The following is a 20470-nucleotide window of genomic DNA, read 5'->3' as shown; positions in this document are numbered from 1 at the left end:
GCTCACACAGCTCAGAAACATTTCAAATGCACTCCATCCCCTCAGTTTCCTGAGGAGCAAATCCCATAGGATGGTACAAAACCCCAACGAAACTAAGATGAATCAGATCCTCTGCTGCCTGTTATCAGCTGGGCCACTTCCGCTGCCAATGATGGAAATTGGATTGCTTTAATGTGCTGTGTTAAATAGCAAGTCTTCGTTGGATATATTGTCCTTGAGATGCTTAACAAGCGATTGCGCAATGATCCCATTCTGTATCACTTTAGGCATCAAAGTTCCCTTTCTCCCTTTTTGATGCCACATGCTAAGTTTTGCCCTCCTCCTGTCCTCAAGAACCTCACACATTCCATCTGTTTTCTGAGAAAATTGCTAATGGGGTCCAACATTACTGCAGCTCATTTCTTATGCACTCCAGGGTAAATTTTATCATATCCTGTCAATTTCAAGATGTCCATGTTTTGTTATTCTTTTTTTCCCCAGTCTCTTGTTGATGGAAGTACTTTGGTCATAGTTAATGCTTCTGTAAATATTTAAAATATGAAAGATGTTGGGCAATTCAGCCTTCTCAAATATCATCTAGTATTTGCTTTACTGTCTGGCTTCAGAGTGGACCTAAAATTCCCTGTTCATACAGACTCTTTTCTTCTAGGTTTATAGATCCAGGCAGAACCAATTTTCTGCCTTAGTCTGTTTGATTTTTTTGTCTCTCTGTAGTTGATCTTTCCTTTCATAGAATCACAGAATGGCCTGGGTTGGAAGGGACCTCAAGGATCATCAGTCTCCAACCCCCTGCCACAGGCAGGGCCACAAACCTCCCCATTTAATACTAGACCAGGTTGCCCAGGGCCCCATCCAACTTGTCCTTTATATTCATCTATATATATATATACATACATCCTTGTATAACGGTGCTGCCCTAATCCTTTTCCCATCCTGAACAGGTTCTGCCTTCCTTAATGATGTACCCAGTCAGTGTTGTCCTACCAAGCCCCTGTGATGTTCAGTTGCCAGGTGACACTCCCAGGTCTTCCACTTAGTCCCCCTTTCTGGTGGGTTTTGCATCTATCCCACTCATACCTCAGGATATCTGCACCATGCTCTGTATTTCAGCCCTGCTCAGGCTTCACAGAGCCTTCCCACCCTTCCTGGGGCTCCAGGCTTTGGTCCAACTTGCTTGTGTCTACCCCTTGTTTCTCATCTCTCATCCTTTCAGATGGAAAATAAATCTTTCCTCACAGGATAGGTGCATTGGAGTTCTTGGATGCTCTTCATTCTTCATAAGGGAGGGTTCAGCTCTGGCCTGCATACTCTGAAGTGAACCAAGCCTTCCTTTCTGCACCATTTGCACAAGCTCATACATTCACCTCTGCTGTGTGAATAGCCTGCAGCAGTACCAGCAGAGCAAGAGGGTGGTGGTCATCCCACCGCTCATCCTGGGGTATGTGAAGTGCAGCACAGGTCTGTGGATGGGTAGGCGATCAGCCCAGAATAGAGTACATTACATCAGTGCTGCCATGCAGGATCACATGGGAGTATTCAGAAGCCTGCAAAGACTTGATCTGAGCAGCATTTGCATTTTCCAGATTTAAAAAAGAAAAATCTCATTTGCATCTAGATATGGAGTCCTCAGCACAAGAGAGACAGGGACCCTTTAGAGTGCATCCAGAGAAGGGCCACAAAAGTGATCCCAGGGATGGAACACCTCTCCTATGAGGGCAGGCTGAGAGAGCTGGGGCTATGCAGCATGGAGAGGAGAAGGCTGTGGGGAGAGCTGAGATGCTGCAGGGCAGCACTGAAAAGAGAGCAATAGGAAAGGGACAGGATCTGTTGTGACAGGAAAAGTGGAAATGACTTCAAACTAAAAGAGAGGAGACTTAGATTGGATTTAAGGAAGAAAACTTATTACAGTAGGAGTGGTGAGACACTGGAACAGATTGCACAGAGATGTGGATGCCCTATCCCTGGAGACTTTCAAGGCCAGGCTGGATCAGGCCTTGGGCAACCTGATTGAGCGTGTCCCTATTCATTGCAGAGGAGTTGGGCTAGATGACTTCTAAAGGTCCCTTCCAACACTAGGGATTTCATGATTCTATTCTATGATTCTGTGGTTCTAAGTTTTCATTAAGTGGAACACTGCAAGAAACAAAACAAACGTAAACAAGACAAAATAAAGTAACGCTTTCAAAAAACAATAACACTTTTTTAAAAGGCATAGTCAGCAAGGATCTCTGAAGTTGAAGGAACTGCTGATGAACAGATCCCAAACATTTACCATGAGACAGTTAAACATGAAAATTAGGTTTCTCCAGTGCAGTATCTGCTTCACTGGGGCTGGGGATCAGACGAAAAACAACCTCAGCTTACTCCTGTGATCTTCTGCATCTACTGGATGGTGCAGGGGAAGGATGTGAGAGATGCCAGGCAGAGAGTATAACTGTGGCCATCAGGAGTACATCAAGGACTGCTGTGGCAGAGGTGAGCACACAGGCTCTGCAGGCAGCATACAAGCTCTTGACAGGGACACACAGCACACTGCCTGCAGCCTGCTGGAGGGATGAGCAGGGCTAGGGAATGTTGTGCTGGGAGAAAAGTATCCCAATTTCTCCACAACATCCATCACTGAGGGAAGACCTCCCTTTGGCACTGAGGAGGGTCTGCTCAGTAAGGTCCCTCATTTCTCCAGGGCACTAGCAGCAATTTTTGAAGACAATCAGGCAGGGAAGGCACAGAGCAAGTAGCATCAGTTATGGTGTTCCCCAGATACAGTCAGCACACCAGAATCTCTGTCCCTGGGCTACAGTGCTGATCACCATTAGCCTTAAAGCTATGAGCAGGACTCACAGGAAAGGTCTTTAACCAGAGTCAGTGTCTGGTCCTATTGCAAAAATTTTCTCTCCATCTTTCTTATCAACCACCTTAAAGTACTGAAAGGCCACAGTGAAGTTTCCCTTGAGCCTTTTCTTCTCCAGGCTGAATAACCTCTACTCTCTGAGCCTCTCCTCACAGGAGAAGTACTGCAGCCCTCTGAGCATCTTTGTGACCTCTGGACTCTCTCCAACAGTTCTACATCCTCATTACATTTAGTTGAATGCAGAACATCAGGTAGGATGGAGTAGAGAATCATCTCCCAGTATAGACCCTGAGGAACACACTTGTTAATGACTCTACCTAGACATTCAGGAATTGACTGCAGCTGTCTGGATGCAACCAGTCAGTCAACATTTCACCCCCTGACTAGTCATCCATTCATCAAATCCATCTCTCTCCAGTTCAGAGACAAAGATATTGTGTGGGACTTCGTAAAATGCTTTATGGAAATTCATGCAGATGACATCTGTTGCCTTTCCCTTGTCCACTTATACAGTCACTTCATCATCCACAAGGCCACTAGACTAGTCAGGCATGAGTTGCACTTGGTGAAGCTATGTTGGTTGTCCCAAATCACCTCCCTGTTATCCATATGCCCTAGCACAGCTTCAAGGAGGACCTGCTCTTTCCAGGCATGGAGGTCCCAGGGAGCTGGTGCAATGCTCCAGGGCTGGAGAGTGGAAGAGACCATGAGCTGCTTTTCTAGGATTCAGCTAGACGTATGACTTGAGATTTAGCTGCATAGACTGCAGAGACCCAAGGAATGAGTTCTCTGCCTGTCTCTTGGAGGGCTGCAGTGTGGGTGGGAGCTCCAAAGCTGTCTGTGTTAGCACCTGCTCTTTTTGCAGTGATGCTTCTTTGTTGTTGTGGTTTTGTTTTTTTTTTCCTGAAGTGATTGCACCAGCATAACAACACTGACAAGGCTTTTTGACAGTGCTTCCTGCACGTGCTTAAGGCTCTCCACCCCCTCAGTGCAGATGGATTTAGGCTATAAAGGAATGAGCATGATGCCTGGGAGGAATCCCTGGATGTGCTACACTCAGCCTGTCAGCTACAGCCCTAAAATGCCCTGATCCCTGCTGGGGCTGCCTTTGCTGGGCACAAAAAGCACAGCAGAGGTTTCTACATGGTTCTTTTGTCCTCAGCACCAGAATTAAAAACCCTTTTCAGCTCCTATCCCTTCTCTACTTGCTGCTCATTAACATTGATGCACAGTCTGAGCCCTGGTGCTGGTTGGTTGGCACTGCTATGTCCACGTGGTGGTCCTGGCTCATGTGCCTGGCTGTGCAGCAATATCCCAATACAGAGGAACTTCTTCAGTGGTACTGAACTTCCTCTGGGGATACTCAGAGATTGCCTGTGTCAATAAGGCACCCCAGTGTACTAAAGTGTGTGTATGTTCCAGCAACTGGGGTAAAGAAGGCTGTGAGGTACCAGTGCAGCTTTGCTGTTTATTAGCACATAAGCAAGTGCTGCTACTGCAACACAGCACTGAGGGCTGATCTCCCACAGCCAAAGTTTCTGGCACCTGGGCACAGTGTAGGAGGCTGCTCAAATGGAGCTGGACATATTTTCTGCTTCCCTAAAAATGAATAGAAAAAAATGGGGCAGCAGCAACCCTGTCCCCACTGCACTGCTCATCAGCTGAACTCATCCCACATGCCATGAGTGGCTGCTAGCTGGGGAGCTGCTGCCAGATGAAGTGGGGAGATCTCCCCTGGGAACTGGAGAAGAGCATTGTCCCCTGCAGACCCTTAGGAAGGCTGCATCAAGCTAACGATGCCAGGAGGCTACCTGATGGCTCAGGCTGGCCTGGATCTGCTCATGTCTTGGCTTCTGTGGTATTCGAGGCTGGATGTACAGCTGAGCTGTGCAGCTCCCACCTGCTTCCCTGCTGCATCAGTCAGGAGGAGAGCAGTTTGCTCAGCAGCTGAACATCCAGTGAGTCATTCCTTCTGCAGGCGCCTCTCCTGATCCACTGAAGGTAGCTATAACATGCAGGGTAGCAAGAGTAAAGGCCATCTTCAGGGTATGTGGGCCATCCGGAGAGAGGTGACGTTGCAAGGAAGGACAGATGTTAGATAGCACATCAGACTTCACAGGACTCACTCTTTTGCTGTTTTCCCACAGCCTTCACTTCCTCATTTTGCTGCCAGCTTGCAGGATGCAGAGGCTGACACTGTAAGACCCTCCTAGTCCAGAGAGCTCCCGTGGGTGGATGTGGCTGTCTGGTCTGCCTGACAGCGCATCATCTGCTAGCCATCACATCTGGCCCAATGGGATCAGGAACAGTGATACAGATATAACATGGATCGGAGGATAGTTTAGAGCAGGAGAAACAGATTCCTTTGCTCTGTGACCATCCTTCCTATGCTCCATCTGAAAACTCAGTAGCCACCTCTGTTCTGTATCCAACATTGGCATGGGAATAAAAGTAACACATAACAAATAGAATCTACTCTGAGGCCATGGAAGCTAGGGAATTCAGGAGAGGGTCACTATCATTTTGCAGACATCATTTCTCTTCTGGTTTTGCCTTAGCAGCTTGTACTTCCACTGTTATTATGTCTCTGCTTCAACCTCTTGTTCCTTGAAGGCTGTTTTAGTACTGTTAGCCTGTCCTCTCTGCCTCCTTCCTTTCTGTCATTTCTGCTTATTCTTGTGTACTTGTGGTTATCAACACTATCTGCAAACACCTGACATTTACAAATGGGTCTTACAAGCTTTAGTCTTTCAAAATAGAGTTTTTTTGTTGCTGTGATTTCTCATTCTTTACCCTGGAATTTATTGCTGAGTATGATGGTATAGGATAACCCTTCAGTCAGTTTAGGAAAGAGCAAGAAATATATTGGGATGGTGACAGATGAGGAACACTCAAAAACACCTTGTCTAACCTTTCCTATAAAGTTTCATAGGAAACACATTTCCTTCTCCTTTTTAGCTAGACCTAGTTCTGCTGTGCCTGGGTTAGACCCTCCACCCTCAGCATCAGGTGGATACAGACAGAGGCAGCAGCTAGGACAGTGGGACATCTCACTGGGGCCAAGGAAATATATGACTTATTTAGAAACCTTGGAGCTTCTCCACCATACTGCTCTGTCACCAGGCCCACCAGTGCTGAAGGAAGGCAGGGAAAGGAGAACTGGGGGGGAGCCGTCCAAAGCCCTGGATAATGTCCCACAGCACCTTCATGGTGTGATGAGAGCCACAGGCTGCAGCCACCTCGTGTGGAGTAGTATCAACAGCAGTTCAGTGGTGTCAGCTCTGGGTCATGGCTCCCAAATGTACCTCCTGGGCACTGCAAAGCATTCCTTAAACTGTCGTCAACTCCTGTGGGCTGGGAAAGCACTGCTAGTGAGAATTTGGAGGCTGGAGGGTGCCAGCAGTCATGCAGTGAGCTAGGGGAATGCAGGATCCAGGGATCAAATCGCCCATTTTATGACACATCACTGAAAGGGGCTGACCTCTGATCCCCAGTGTGCTGCAGCAGCACTGTTCATCTTGAGCATGCCTTGATCCTGGAGGCTATTGACGGATACAGACAAAGTGGCTGAAGACCTCCAGCTTGAGGACTAGAGACATTTGCCACCTGAGACAGCCCTACCTTGCGCAGCTCCTGTAAGCCTGGGCCAGTCTCAGAATGGCTCTCTTTCCCCACCTTGAATCTGGTTCCAGTTTTCTCTGCATCCCAGAGCTGCTTGCTGACACTGCAGAAAGATATTCTGCTTTTAACTCCATAGTTTATTTTCACAACCTGCCCTGCCAGTGCAATGCAAAAAGTTTTCCATGATATGGAGTGCCCACTGCCCCTGGCTAAAAGAAAGCCTCGCTGACCACCCTGCTCACTGCATAATCCCCTCACATGGGCAGCAGAATGAAAGCCTCTAGTAAACTGCAGGAAACAGCAGCCTGTCGTCATTGTTTGTCATGTGTGGCCCAGGTTCTCCTACACATCAGCAGCACAGCATCTGAACTGTATGGCTGTGCCTCATGTAATCTATGCATGAGCATGTCTAAAGGTATGAATTAGTCTGTGACATTTAAATAGCTACTGTACCAGCTTTGCAATTTTAAGAACTTTGTTACTACCTTTCAACCCTTCCCAAAGCTCAGGTGAGAAGGCCTATCTGTTATTCACTGCAACAGAAGTGGGCATTACTCCCTGCTTTGCTGTGGATAGTATGTGTATAAATGCTCACAGGGCAGTTGAGGTTCTGGCAAATCAACATTTGTACATTTTTCAGAACCCACATTCTTACAGAAGGCAGGATCCAGCCACTCCCAAACCCCAGATGCAATAGGGTTACCTCCTGGGCACCTTTCTAAGCTCCACAGCACAGATCAGGGTACCTCCCCATTCTTTACTCTCCACCTCCACTGCTGCCAAGGGATATGAAATCTCACTGCATTCACAGCACTGCATTTCTGCTTACATTTTGCCAAGCAGCCAGAAACCCCTGCATACTTGACTATCCCTTGCTCCTTTCTGATAACTGAGCAGCCTGCCCTGGGTCTGCCTGGCCATCATTCACCACACTGTATGCCATGATTACAGTGAGGGAAGAGAAAGCAGCACAGATGGCACAAAGAAACAGGGAAAAGCTGATATGACTTGAACCTTTGGGAGAGCTGAGCAGAGCAGAAGGTGCAGGTCCTTGCACCCAAGGGGGTGAGAGAGAAATGGTCTCCAGCTAGGAAGACCCCACAGTACATACCCTGCTCATATATCTCCAGCCTCCTTGATGAGTCTGGCTCTGTGAAAACGACTGTAGTAGAGCCAAGAGTTTTAATGTTCTAGCATTCACTGAGTGTAAATATGAGCGTATAACCAGGTCTGCTTGGGGCTGAAAGCCTCTGGTCTGATCTATGGCTTAGCCAAATCTCTTCTGCAGTCTGTGAATTGATCTTTCATCAGTACAACAGCACAGGAGACATGCCTCTGACCTCCATCTTAAATATCAATGGAAAACACCCTATCTATGTATACACTGTGTACTCACAGGCCACAGTTCTTTTCCTTTCTAGGATATGTGCTAAAACCAGGTGCCTGGGGGTGGACTGGGCAATGGTCACAGCCATCAAAATGGAGACAGAACAGTGCAGCACCCTCAGCGTAAAGCTGCATCCTACTTAGAGAAGGCAAAATCTTGCAGGAAAGCACAGCATTGCACAAATGGACATGACATTTGGAATATGGCCATGTTCAGGAGGCTTTCAAAACTGTCAGAAAACAAGGGGGGGTGGTAAATACAAGACTTGAATGAGAGTCCATAGAAACAAAGAGAAGAGAAAAGAAGGAGATGGGAGAGAAACTGAGAGCCAGCGTCAGCTGTCAAGCTTGATATCTCTGTAACATGAAATGCAATTTCCTGCAAATAGAGACTGCAAGGCTGTAAGGCTGCAAGGTGTAGTGCCAACTCTGGGGAGCGGGTGTTAGATGTGTCCATTTGTCCCTTTTGCCACATTTTTAATTTCTCTTGTGACCCTTTTTCCCTGTAAATTTCTTCCTTACTCCATGGATGAAGTGGGACGCTCTTGGTGTTTTGTTACCCAGAAGAAGCAAAAGAGAGGGAGTTGACCATTGTGTGAGGGAGCAGGAAGAATGCATAGAGCTCTGCCATCAGATAAATAAAAAGGTAGTCAAAAGTATGTGGGTCAGGAGAAGTGGGCAGACTAATATGGATGTTGTGGGTGTCTCCCACAGATCATCTGATCAGGAAGAAGATAAGGGGAAGGCCTCAGGCAACTTCGGTCATTTGGAAGCAGCCTTTTACTTGCAAGCCCTGGTGCTCATGATGGACTTTAACCACTGAAACATCTGCTGGAGGGGCACAAGTGATCTAGAAGGCTTCTGAAGTGCAAATGCCAACTTCCAAAGATCAAGTAGCCAGTGAGGGAAAATTCTCTGATGGATCTGATTCCCATAACAAGAAAGAGCTGTCTGAGAATGTGAGAGCTGAGTGCATTCTTGGCTGCAGTGACTATGAGATGGTGGAGTTCAGCATCCTAAAAGTAGCAGGATCACTAACCTGGACTCAGGAAGTACAACTTCGCCATCTTAAGGAATCTGCTTGGAAGAATCCTGTGGGATGCAGTCCCAGACTGGAAAGGGATCCAGGAGAAGGATCCAGAGGCTAATTTCCAAGGATCAACTCCTCCAAGCTCAAGAACAGTCTGCCCTGTCAAGCAGAGAATCATGAGAAGACAACATGGTACTTGAACACAGCACTCTTGACAAGCCCAAGCATAAGGAAGTTTGTAGGACATGGAAGTGGGGAAGACAGTGCTAGAAGAATGTAGTGGATATACCCACAATTGCTGGGGGATCTGTCTGATGTCATTCACTGCAAGGTCACAGTAAAGATTACCTTTGAAAGATCATGTCAATTTGGATTGGTTTCTGAAGACTGGAAGAAAGAAAATCATCCCTATCTTCAAGAAGAGCAAGAAAGAAGGACCAGGGAACAACAGACTTGTCAGCTTCACGTTGATTCCTGGGAAGGTGATAGGACAAATCTTCCTTGAAGTCATTTCCAAACACATGAAGAACAAGAAAGTGATTCAGAAGAGTCAGTATGGATTTACAAAGGGAAAACCACAGCCAATGAACTCGATAGCCTTCTGCAGCAAAGTGACTATCTTTGTGGATGAGGAGACTGCAGAGGATATTTTTTATCTTGATTTTAGAAAGGCTTCCAACACCATGTCCCATGACATCCCCACAGGCAAACTAATGAAATACAATCTTGGTAAGCAGGCAGAGGTGCAGACTGAAAACCAGCTGAACTGCTGGGCTCAGGGAGTTGTGAGTAGTGGTGCAAAGTCCAGCTGGAGGCCTGTAACTGGTGGTATTCTCCAGGGCTCAGTAATAGGGCTGTCTGTTTAGCATTTTCATTAATGACCTGGGCAGGATTCTGGTGGATAAGGTGAACATTAGACAACAACGTGCTCTTGCAGCAGGGTCCAACAGCATTATGAGCAGGCTAAGTTAGGAAATTCTCCTGAGTGAGACCATACCTGGAAAATTATGTCAATTTCTGATTTCCTCATAAAGACTAGAGAAATAGGCAAAGTTCAGCAAAGTGTTACAAGGATGATTAAGTGCCCACAGCATCCATTATATAAGCCAAGGCTGAGAAAGATGGAAATGTGTAGTCTGGAGAGGAGAAATCTCAGGACAATCTTACTAATGTGTAAAAATATCTGATAGGGAAAAAATGAAGATGATGGAACCAGCCCCTTCTCAGTGTTTCTGAGTGACAGAACAAAAGGAAATGGGCAAAGATTGATGTAAATAACTGACATTTTTACTTTGAACCTAAGAAAGTCTGTTTTACTTTGAAGGTGGTTGAACACAGGAACTGGATTCCCAGTAAGGTTGTAAAGTCTCCATCTTTGGAGCTACTCAAAGCATCTCAGGTGCTTCCATATGCACTGAAACACAGAGGCTGCCAGAGGCAAGCCTTGGGAAACTGTCCTCTCCCTGAAGGAGAGGTGCAGGAAGCAACAGTAGCCCTTGGCAGGAAGGTGGGCTAACTGATGCTCTGGCTGACAGTGTGGATAGAAGTGGAAAATAACCAAACAGACAGAGGCTAGCCTGCTCAGATATGCTAGACCTCCAAGCTGGGAGAACAGAAAATGTGTAAGTAATTGAAGTCTATAAAAAAAAAAAAACATCCAAAAAGTCAGATCCACTTAAAGTGAGGGCAAAGAAGGTTAACTGCAGTCATTAATGAGTATACTGATGAGAAATCCAGGGAACTCTGCTAATACCAGAGTTTTAATCATTACGTGTAAATGAGATCTGCTTACTCACCATCCCTGAGCACAATGACAGTGTGTACCAACAACATGGCAGTGATATGGCAATTTGGTTTCACACACTGAGGCACAGACAGAAGTTGTGCACACTTTGCAATGGTGCCTTTAAAACACAGGTAGTTCTCCATGTCCTACCAATAGGGTCTTGCTGTCTTGCTCCAGAATTCAGTATAAGAATCTCTATTACAAAGGTTTGGCCTTCTGATTATTATATATTTCTGGTAGTTCAGGTTGCAATGAGAATGTGGGGAGAAACCTGAAGGCTATCATGAGGGTCTTCAGGGCATTAGTTGACAGTTTTCAATAGCAAGGAAACACACTGAGAGGAGCAGGAAAAGCCATCGGATCAATATATGACTAAGAGGCTGGTGCCACTGGAGGAATTTTGTTGTTGTTTTTTTTTATCATGAGGCAGTTTATTCAGCTCCAGGCCTGCTGATAACAAATGGAGGAGAAGGATACTGGCCCAGGAGCTGGCAGACCTTGTTGAGACGGCTTTAAACTAGGTTTGAAGAGGAAAGGGGATAAAACCAGGTTTGCTAGAGATGAGCCTAAGGGCAGCATGGTTGGGGGTGAAACTGATACTCCAGCTTCTTTTTGCCTGAGCTCAGTCTGAGCCTTTGGTCAGTTCTGATAAAACCATCCACTACTACAGTCAGATGAGATTGCTTGTAGAGCTCCAACTCTCGTGGATTCGCACGTCAGAGTCCAGGCCATCAAAGCCATGAATTATTTTAAGCTGAGTTGTTTAGGGACTTTTTTATTCCTTGCTATATTTCCAAGTCTGCAGTTTTAAAGTTCAAGACCACAAGCATCAGAGTGACTCTAACTAAGGGAAAATCCTCAGGAAGTTGACAGGTATTCTCCATTCCAGCAACATAACCCTTGAGAAAAAACAACAAACATCTTCAGTGGGAAACACTACTCCTTTTTCTCACTTTTCAAGAGTTTTATCTGCATTCACAACCAAAGCTGCTTCACCCATCCCTGGTTTTGAGGGATGAAGCAGTGATAAATGTCCTCTTCTGAGCAAAGCCATGAGGATCGGAGCTGGTGCTTTCAAGTGCCCTGAGCAGCAGCACATCCAGAGGACAGCTTATCAAATCAGGCAGGCAGGTCAAGTCTGAACATTAACTCCTTTTGGCAGTATCCCATCAATCTAAATAACAGATCACAACTTCCTTGCTAATTGCCTGCATTAAGGATTATTGTGAATCACTCAGCCAACTGAAGTGTTGGGTTTAATGTGGAAGAGAGGTGTGTTGTGCACATAAACATCTCCAATGTCAAAATCAACTAACAACCCCAACCTCATGTTTTCCATCTTGGGGGCCCCCACGCTCAGGAGGAAACTGGTATTTCTCCCCATGCCAAAGGAAACACCCCAGACAAGCAGGGTGCAACTCAGTGTGCACCGAGAATCCACGTGCACATAAACTTCTGCGTTAATACCAGTTTATAAAATGTCCTCAAAGAGGTCAGCGCTCCACTTCGGAGGGCAGTGACTGCAGCCCACATCATGACAATGTTCTGTGTAAGAATTTCAGCTCTGCAAAGCACATATTTTGTGTTGATTTGATGAACATGCCCTGCATTCTGTGCTGGTAGCACCCTTTGCTCTAAGCAAGATGATGAGGAGGAAGGAAGACCCGAAGCCATTTTGCCTTTTTTTAATGAATTCCATTCTAAATCAGTAAAACACTGGAAGACTGTGATGGTCTTTTTAGTAGTAACATGGGGTTAAAATGCTGATGGCACAGAGTTACAGAGAACATAAGAGCTCTTTGAAACAGCTGGACTGATGAGGTGGTACGGCAGGAGAGTCACAGACTCTTGCTGGTGCAGAACGAAGACCTTTATTGTATGCGCTCAGAACTTTTTATACCCACACAACAACCCTGTGCTCACATGGACCAACCAGGCGCCTCGTGTGTGTTTATGTCTGGCACAAGTAGCTACCAAGCTTGTTTACTCATTTACAAGGCAATGGCTTTCTTTGTCCCACAAGGTGGTATTCATTAAGGAGTCTGAAAATATTCCTTGCTCTTGAAAGCTCTGTGTTCTTGCTCCCTCTGCTTTCACTAGCAATACCTTTACCATTTGCACTTGTACTTGTTCTCTAGCTATGATGCTCATAACTGAAAGAGACCTGGGGCTGCATCCAAATTTTCTCAATAGCTTATCTGTGGTGCCCTCAATTTTCTCTGGTGCACCTGATAATGGCCAGTGCCAGTGTCAGGTTTCTGGGCTCTCCAGATCCAGTTCCTCAGAAAACTGAATTTGTGCTTGAACATTGGGGAACTTTATCAGTATTCTTTTTACAGCAAGCCCCATGCCAGTCTTACCCCTGTGGTGCTGGCAGCCCATGGAGCAGTGTGCAGTGCTGCTGCCCACAGGTGGCTATCCTCCTCCCAGCCTTCCACATGGTGCCAGCACCCATTCCTGTTCTGGGAGAAGGGAGCTTGCCTTGCACCCAGCTGAGATCAATGGATGCTGGCAGAGAGGAGGGACTTTCCCATTTGAAGAACCTGTTGCTAAAGGCAGGGGGTTAAAAAAACATTCCAATTTCATATCCCCAGGCTGCTCTACCGTACATTTCTGTACCCCTTGTCTGGGTGTCCAGCAGGAAATTCTCACCACAGATGTACTAATGAGCAGATAGATGCTTGTCCCACACAGACTTAGTAGTACTCTGAAAGGAAATTGTGCCTTAGAAAAAATAAGATTGGGAGATAGCATCCATCAGTGTATAATCAATGAAAATTATTTAAAGGAATATTATATAATCAAATAATATTAAGATGCTATAATAATGAAACGAGGGTGAGCCTCACCTGGAGACAGACAGGTCGAGCGCTCCCCGTTCTCATCCCCAGAAAATGAAAAGGACGGCTCTGCAACCACGTGCAGGGGTTCTGCTGGGTGTGCAGGGTGCCTTTGCCTGGCAGTCCCTCTTGATCAACCTGGGAATCCCCCAGCCGAGTTAGCACCACGAGGGCAGAACAGAGCAAAGACAGGCTATGAAAAGGAGCGCTGGATGGAGGTGGTGCACTGAGAACTAGTGCCTTGGGGTAGCCATCCCATGGTCCTTAGTGCAGGTTTTAGACATGCTAGGAGCAAAACTCTGGCTTTGCTAGGGTGGTACAAGCTCTGCAGCTGGATGTCAGAGCTGGGCTCCACCCAGCACCCCTCAAATGTAGCCCCAGAGGCTGTTCTGGCTCTGCAGGTATCTACAAGGGCCATCTCTGTGTATTGCTGCTCCTCTGGGTGCTGACTTGCAGAAGCAGAACTGTATTTGGGGGCTGCCTTGATCTTTTCAGCACTTTCCCAAGGCCTTACAGGCACAGTGCTGCTGTCTGTGTGAAGAATTGGAATTTCCTGTGTTTACCACTGCTGTTGCCCAGCCCAGGCTGAAACAGATCCCATGCTCCCTAGGGAATGCATCACTGAGCTCTATGCTCCCAGAGCTGCCTTCTGCCCTTCAGTCATGCCAGGACAATGTCTGTGCAAAGACTCTGTGCAGGTCTGGGTCACACAGGTTTGTAAGACATCTCATGTCAGCCTGAGTATGTCTCTCATCTGGGGACACTCCGAGTGATCTTGAGGCACCAGGATCACTGTGACACAGCACACTCACTTGCTGCCATGGCCCTGCCAAGCTACCTACCCCTGCTGCTAGAGACCATCCTGGTGATCTGCAAGCAACTGCCGCTCATAGAAATGAGAGCTAGGGAAATGCTGGAATAACTCAGGGCCTGTATGAGGAATGGTTCCCTGGGCCCCTTTGGTGTTCCCTTCCCCAAGAAGGATAGAATTGTAGAATCATAGATCCTTAATGTTGGAAGAGACCGCGAAGATCACCTAGCCCAACCATCAGCCCATCAACACCATGTCCACTAAACCATGTGCCTCATGGCCACATCTTTAACTCCACTACCTCTCTGGGCAACCTGTGCTAGTGTCAAACCTTCTTCAGAGAAGAAATTTTTCCTAATCTCCAACCTGAACCTCCACTAGTGCAACTAAGGCCATTACCTCTTGTTCTATCACAAGTTACCTGAGAGGAGAGGCCAAGCCCCACCTTGCCAAAACCTCCTTTCAGGGAGTTGCAGAGAGCAATGAGGTCTCTCCTGAGCCTCCTCTTCTCCAGACAGAACCATCCCAGTTCCCTCAACTGCTCCCTATAACACTTGTGCTCCATGCAGACCTCTCACAGATTCATTGCCCTTCTCCGATCACACTCCTGGGCCTCCATATCTTTCTTGTAATGAGGGACCAAATAGAGCACAGCATTCGAGGTGCAGCCTCACCAGAGCTGATTATAGGGGGCCCAATCACCTCCTGCTCTTTCTGACAACCCCAGTCCTGACACAAGCCAGGATGCCATTGGCCTTCTTGGTCATCTGGGAACACTACCAGCTGGCTGTCAATTAAAAGACTCAAGCCAAGCAGCTTAGACGTGTGTATAATCAATGAAGATTATATAAAGGAATATTATATAATCAAATAATATTAAGATGCTATAATAATGAAATAAGCAAGAGAGTTAGGCACAGCAAGACAAAGAGAATAAACAGGATGCTTACCCATGTCATGGACTCACTCAGGAAACTCCAGTGGCATGGATCTTCCAAAGAGAGAGAGAGATCCCTCCCCACTGGTAGTCAGCTCTTAAATGGGTCTAGGAGAGGTGGAGCCAGGCTCCACCCCTTCCTGCAGCACAGGTGAATTGCTTTCACCTGTGCTCCCAGGGCTGCCTCATTGCTCGCCTCAGGTGACTAATCAGAGGTTCAGGCCGTGACTCAGCAGTTCCCATACACTCCACCCCTTCACGGCGTGAACCAATGATCAGGTTGACTAATGGGTAAGCTTTTCCCAATACAGAGACCCACTATATCATGACGTTTATACAATTTCCATCGCGACGCATGTTGGTACAATTCAAGACAAGTGACGATTGGTGAGCATTGATATTCTTGTATGGGCCAGTGCTCGATGACGTTACTAGAGGCATGCGGTCGTCAGGTGCAGGTCCATCTTATGCTCCATCAGTCCCATATAGGCCATCACCAGGTGTCGCACGTGATCTGACTGTAACACTGGAACGCTTTGATGGCATTTTGTTCCTTCCAGTGATCCTGAAGGCTCGAAGACTCATGGGGAGTAATACAGATGTTTCAAGGGTACCAGGAGGGGAAGGTCTGCTCTCCAGGGCAAGATACAGGCCGTATTTCTATCCTGGGTCAACATTTGGGCTTGTACTGGGGATGTCCTGGCCGCTTGTACCACACCTTCTGGCCAGATACCTGTGGCTGCATAACTATGTCAGGCACCACAGGAGGTGTCCTGATCTGCCATAGGGACATGATGGGGGTCCCTTTAGCAATGAAGATCGGAGTGTTGACCACAATATCAGTAGGCCATGTACCTATTACTGGAGGAACTACTGAGCCTCCCACCTCCAACAATCTCCCCCAAGGTGCAAGTAGGCCACACCACTTGGGTCCTACCTGCACCTTCCAAGGCCATTTTATTCTATGGGTGCCTGGTTCTAAATTCTCAGGGGCAGGGAACAGAACATTATTTTCATTGCCAATCTGGGGTCTTACCTGATAATCAGTGCCCGTAATTTGGATCCTAAGCGGGGTGGCCCATGTTGTCTGCAGCATTCTCAGGGCACTGGGTCTGCCGTCTCGGGGTCTTTCATTCAGGTCCCGCAAGGTTTCATACAGTCTTTTCGTCCACCCCTGCAGGGACTGGGAGCCTGTCTTCAGGGCAGCCTTAAGAATACCATTATAACGTTCAATGAGGCCTGCCCCCGTTGGATTATATGGCAGGTGGAATCGCCATTCGATGTTGTTTTCTTCTGCCCAGCGCTGTATCGTTGCACCAGTAAAATGAGTCCCTTGGTCGCTCTCGATGACTTGAGGTGTCCCGGAGGCAGACATCAGTTTAGTCAGTGCCTTGATGGTATATGCCTGGTTTGCTTTCGGTACTGGATAGGCCTGCAGTAGCCCACTTGCAGTGGCAACGCAGGTCAGAGCATATCTCGCCCCCTCAGACTGAGGAAGGGGCCCAATGTAATCGACCTGCCATCGCTGGAGAGGGTTGTGTCCTCTAGCAAGATGGGCTGTTGTTTCCGGCAATGATTTCAGTCTCATCTTAGAGCAAGCGTCGCAATCCTGGCATGCCTGGACGATGTCAGGTAGCTGTATGGGCAGCCCCCATGCTTTAGCAGCTGCCCACATTGTCTTTTGTCCCACATGACGTAGCTTTGATGTAACCAACGGGCGATGTTCTCAGATGGTGAATTCTCGATCCATCAAACTCAGGCCAGCACGTCGGCTTCATCATTTCCCGGTGACTGTAGGGGCTGATGACCAGAAACATGGTAGACACACATAGTCCTGTGTTTGACTGTATTCCATATGTCTAACCACATGTCTTTGCCCCAGATTGGTCGGGCGTGGATAGTCCATTCCTGGGTGGCCCACTGTGCAATCCAAAGAGTGAGCCCCCGGTACACAGCCCAACTGTCTGTACAGATATTCAGGATACCATCACCAGGTTCCTTGGTTATAACCATCCACACGGCTCACAGTTCCGCCCATTGGCTGCTCTGACCATCCCCCTCATCAAACCAGATTGTCTCAGTCAAAGGATGATATGCTATCGCTTTCCACTTGCCTGGGTTGCCCTTGCTGGACCCATCTGTATACCAGACATCTTCAGGGATAGGATATTTCCCCTCCTGAACGGGGCTCTTCTCTGGTGGAGCGACCAGCGTTTCCTTTGGTGCATCACAATGATAGGTCACCGGGCCTAGGATCTTCTGAAGCTCTTCTTTTAAGGGTGATGAAGACAGACTGCTCCTTTGGCTGAGGTAAGCGACCCATCGTGCCGCTGTTTGTGCTTGGGCCACCCCTGTCTTAGGAAGGTGGGTCAGATCTTTCACCCACCCCTGAATCGGCAGAGTGGTCTTCACTATAACTTCAGCCGTCTGGGTTATTGGCTCTACTGCCTGTAATGCTGAATAGGCAGCCAATAACTGTTTTTCAATCATACTGTATCTTTCTTCTGCTCCATGCCAGACCTGAGACCAAAAACCAATGGGGGTCCGAACAGAACTCTGGTGTTGCCACAGGCCCCAACCAAAGCCATCTTGAGTAACGTGAGCATCCAACTCAGCTGGGAGGGTAGGATCAAATATACCTAATGCCTGGGCTTGTTTAACTGCCACTTTTGCCTGTTGGAAAGCATCCTGTTCCGTTTTCCCCCAGTCCCATAGCTGCCCCTTTTTTGTGAGTCTGTACAGCGGCCTTAGCAGCTGCGCGAGGTGAGGTATAAAGGAACACCAGTAACCCAGTATACCTAGAAACTTTGCAGCTGCTTCAATGTTGTAGGGACTGGGCACACCTGAACCTTATCTATGACAGCACTGGGTAGTACTTTGGTCTTTCCTGACCAAACCACCCCCAGGAATTTTACAGACAGGCCCGGACCTTGCACCTTTTGGGGATTTATAGCCCACCCTCTCTGTTGTAAATAGGCAGTTAATGAATCTGCCGCCTGCCCTACTGCCTCCAGTGAGTCGGATGTCAGCAGGAGATCATCAATATAATGATACAGATTAACATCATCAGGTTTTTTCCAATCAGCCAGGTCACGCGCCACTAGATTGTGACAATACATTGGTGAATGCACGTACCCCTGTGGCAGGACCTGAAAGGTCCACTGCCTGCCTCCCCACGTAAACGCACATTGATCTTGCGATTCCTCAGCAATTGGAATACTGAAGAACGCATTTGCTAAATCTAGGACACAGTGATAGGTTTTTAACTCCCTACTCAACGTATCCATTAGGGAGGCAATATTGGGTACGGCCGCATGAATAGGCGGTGTGACCTTATTTAATTCTCTGTAATCTACTGTCATTCTCCATGTGCCATCCGACTTCCGCACTGGCCATATGGGGGAATTATATGGGCTGTGTGCAGGTCTGATAATGCACACTTTTTCTAATTCCTGCACCATGCTCGATATTTCATCTTGCCCACCCGGGAGTCTATACTGTCTTACATTAGTAATCCGGTACGGTTTCAGCAGGCAAATAGGCCCATGTTTCGCATGGCCTCTTAATATTGCCTGCACCGCCCAGGTACTGATACATCTCTGTCAAAGTCTGAACTCTCCCACAGTTGTCTGGAGAGCCAGACCCCATGGAATATCTATGCCCAAGATGTACTCCTGGACTGGGGCAATAGATACCTTATACTCCCGGGGTGGGAGACGCCCAACCCCCAGTTTCAACCATGTTTGGGTGACAAGAATAGTTTGTCCCCCAAAGCCACCAATCATCACTCTGTCCCCATCAAATTTGGTCGGATCTCTGTAAATAATTGATGTTTCTGCTCCAGTGTCCACCAGTGCCATAACTCTTTGAATGTTTTTTCGGGACCAATAAATCGTTAATTCTACATAGGGCCTCTGGTCCCGTCTGGAGGCCCTAGGGGGACTAACATCCCTCGTCATGCCATGAATTGACCTATGTCCAATTCTTTTGCTTCCGGTGGCTCAGACATTGTAGCCTGAGACACCTGAGGCGGCTTTTTTTTCCTATTAGGAACAATGAAATCCTTTAAGTTCCATGTTTTTGTTGACATTCTCTCTATAACCCTTACCCTTGGTTTCTTAGGGTAGGTCTGAAATTTTTGGTTGTCCTTTAGTTGTTTCCACAGTTGGAGAAGGATATGATTGGGCTGGCCGTCAATCTTAGCAAATTGGACCCCAGCCCAAATTAAATCATTAAACATTTGTTTTCGGGAGACCCTTATGGGTCCCGATGGAGGAGCTCGAGTAGCCAGCATTTTGGTTTTAGTCACTGGCAAGACCTCAGCTTCTTCTAGTGACCGAACGTTGCACCTATTCCGCAGGCGTTCTGTTTCTCCTAGATCAGCCACTAACGGCGCAGCCTGCTGGACAACTGCTTCTGAGGCCACTAGGGGATTTAATATAGAGACCAGAGTGCCATACAAATGGGAGGGGGCTTGTTGTAAAATTAGGTCTCTCATCCCCGCTGAGAATTTGACCAGATCCAGGCCATCAAAGGTATCTTCATAAATCACTTCCCTTACACCTAGCTCACAGATGTAATTTTGAAGGTCCTCCATGGAGGACCACATCCCTGTAATGTAAAGGAATATCAGATTTATTGGGCCATACCATACAGCAGGCCACCATTAACCATTCTATTATAGAATGGTTTTCATCATTATATTGATTACCTGCATATAATCTTTGTCTAAGAGCAGGATGGACAGTCATTGTGGTCAATTTGGCTATTTCCAGGCCATTCACCAGAACACTTTCCGCCCCAGAATCCCAGTCTTAGTAACCAAGCCGGCACACTTTCTCTAGGTTTCTGCCTGAATCATTGGATAAAGTCCATCAGTTCTGTTGCCGTGTACGGTTGGGCTGTTACGTGCAAGTGGGTTTGAGCAGGGGGCCACTGATCAGGCGGCACCCCTGCTGGTCTGTCCTGTACCTTTTTCATTTTTTTGAGTTATAACAGGACTGACTTCTAGTGCATCCGTCAAAATTGGAGATTCAAGATCCAATTTAGATTGTTTATTTTCCTGATCAACACAGTCCGTTGATCCAGGAGCCTGGTCATTGTCTATTGAAATATTACAAACTTGACCTATTGGAAGATGTAGAATTGTTTTTTTTTCCTGTTAATATGCCAAGTTCCTGTTCTTCCTGTTCTAACTTCCCAATACGA

At 47.1% G+C, this 20470-nt stretch overlaps 1 protein-coding gene across 1 annotated transcript; it reads right to left on the bottom strand.

Moving 5' to 3' along the window:
- Positions 1 to 19217: 19217 nt before the first annotated feature.
- LOC149915571 (uncharacterized) lies at positions 19218 to 20261 on the bottom strand. The gene has a single exon (XM_090152369.1). It carries the CDS (start codon positions 19869 to 19871, stop codon positions 19218 to 19220), a length of 654 nt encoding a protein of 217 aa, XP_090008495.1. The 5' UTR covers positions 19872 to 20261.
- Positions 20262 to 20470: the final 209 nt, after the last annotated feature.

The sequence above is a fragment of the Phasianus colchicus genome, chromosome 17 (assembly GCF_987193195.1).
Source record: "Phasianus colchicus chromosome 17, bPhaCol1.hap1.1, whole genome shotgun sequence".
Taxonomy (NCBI): Eukaryota; Metazoa; Chordata; class Aves; order Galliformes; family Phasianidae; genus Phasianus; species Phasianus colchicus.
This window is presented reverse-complemented; position numbering and strand designations above follow the sequence as displayed.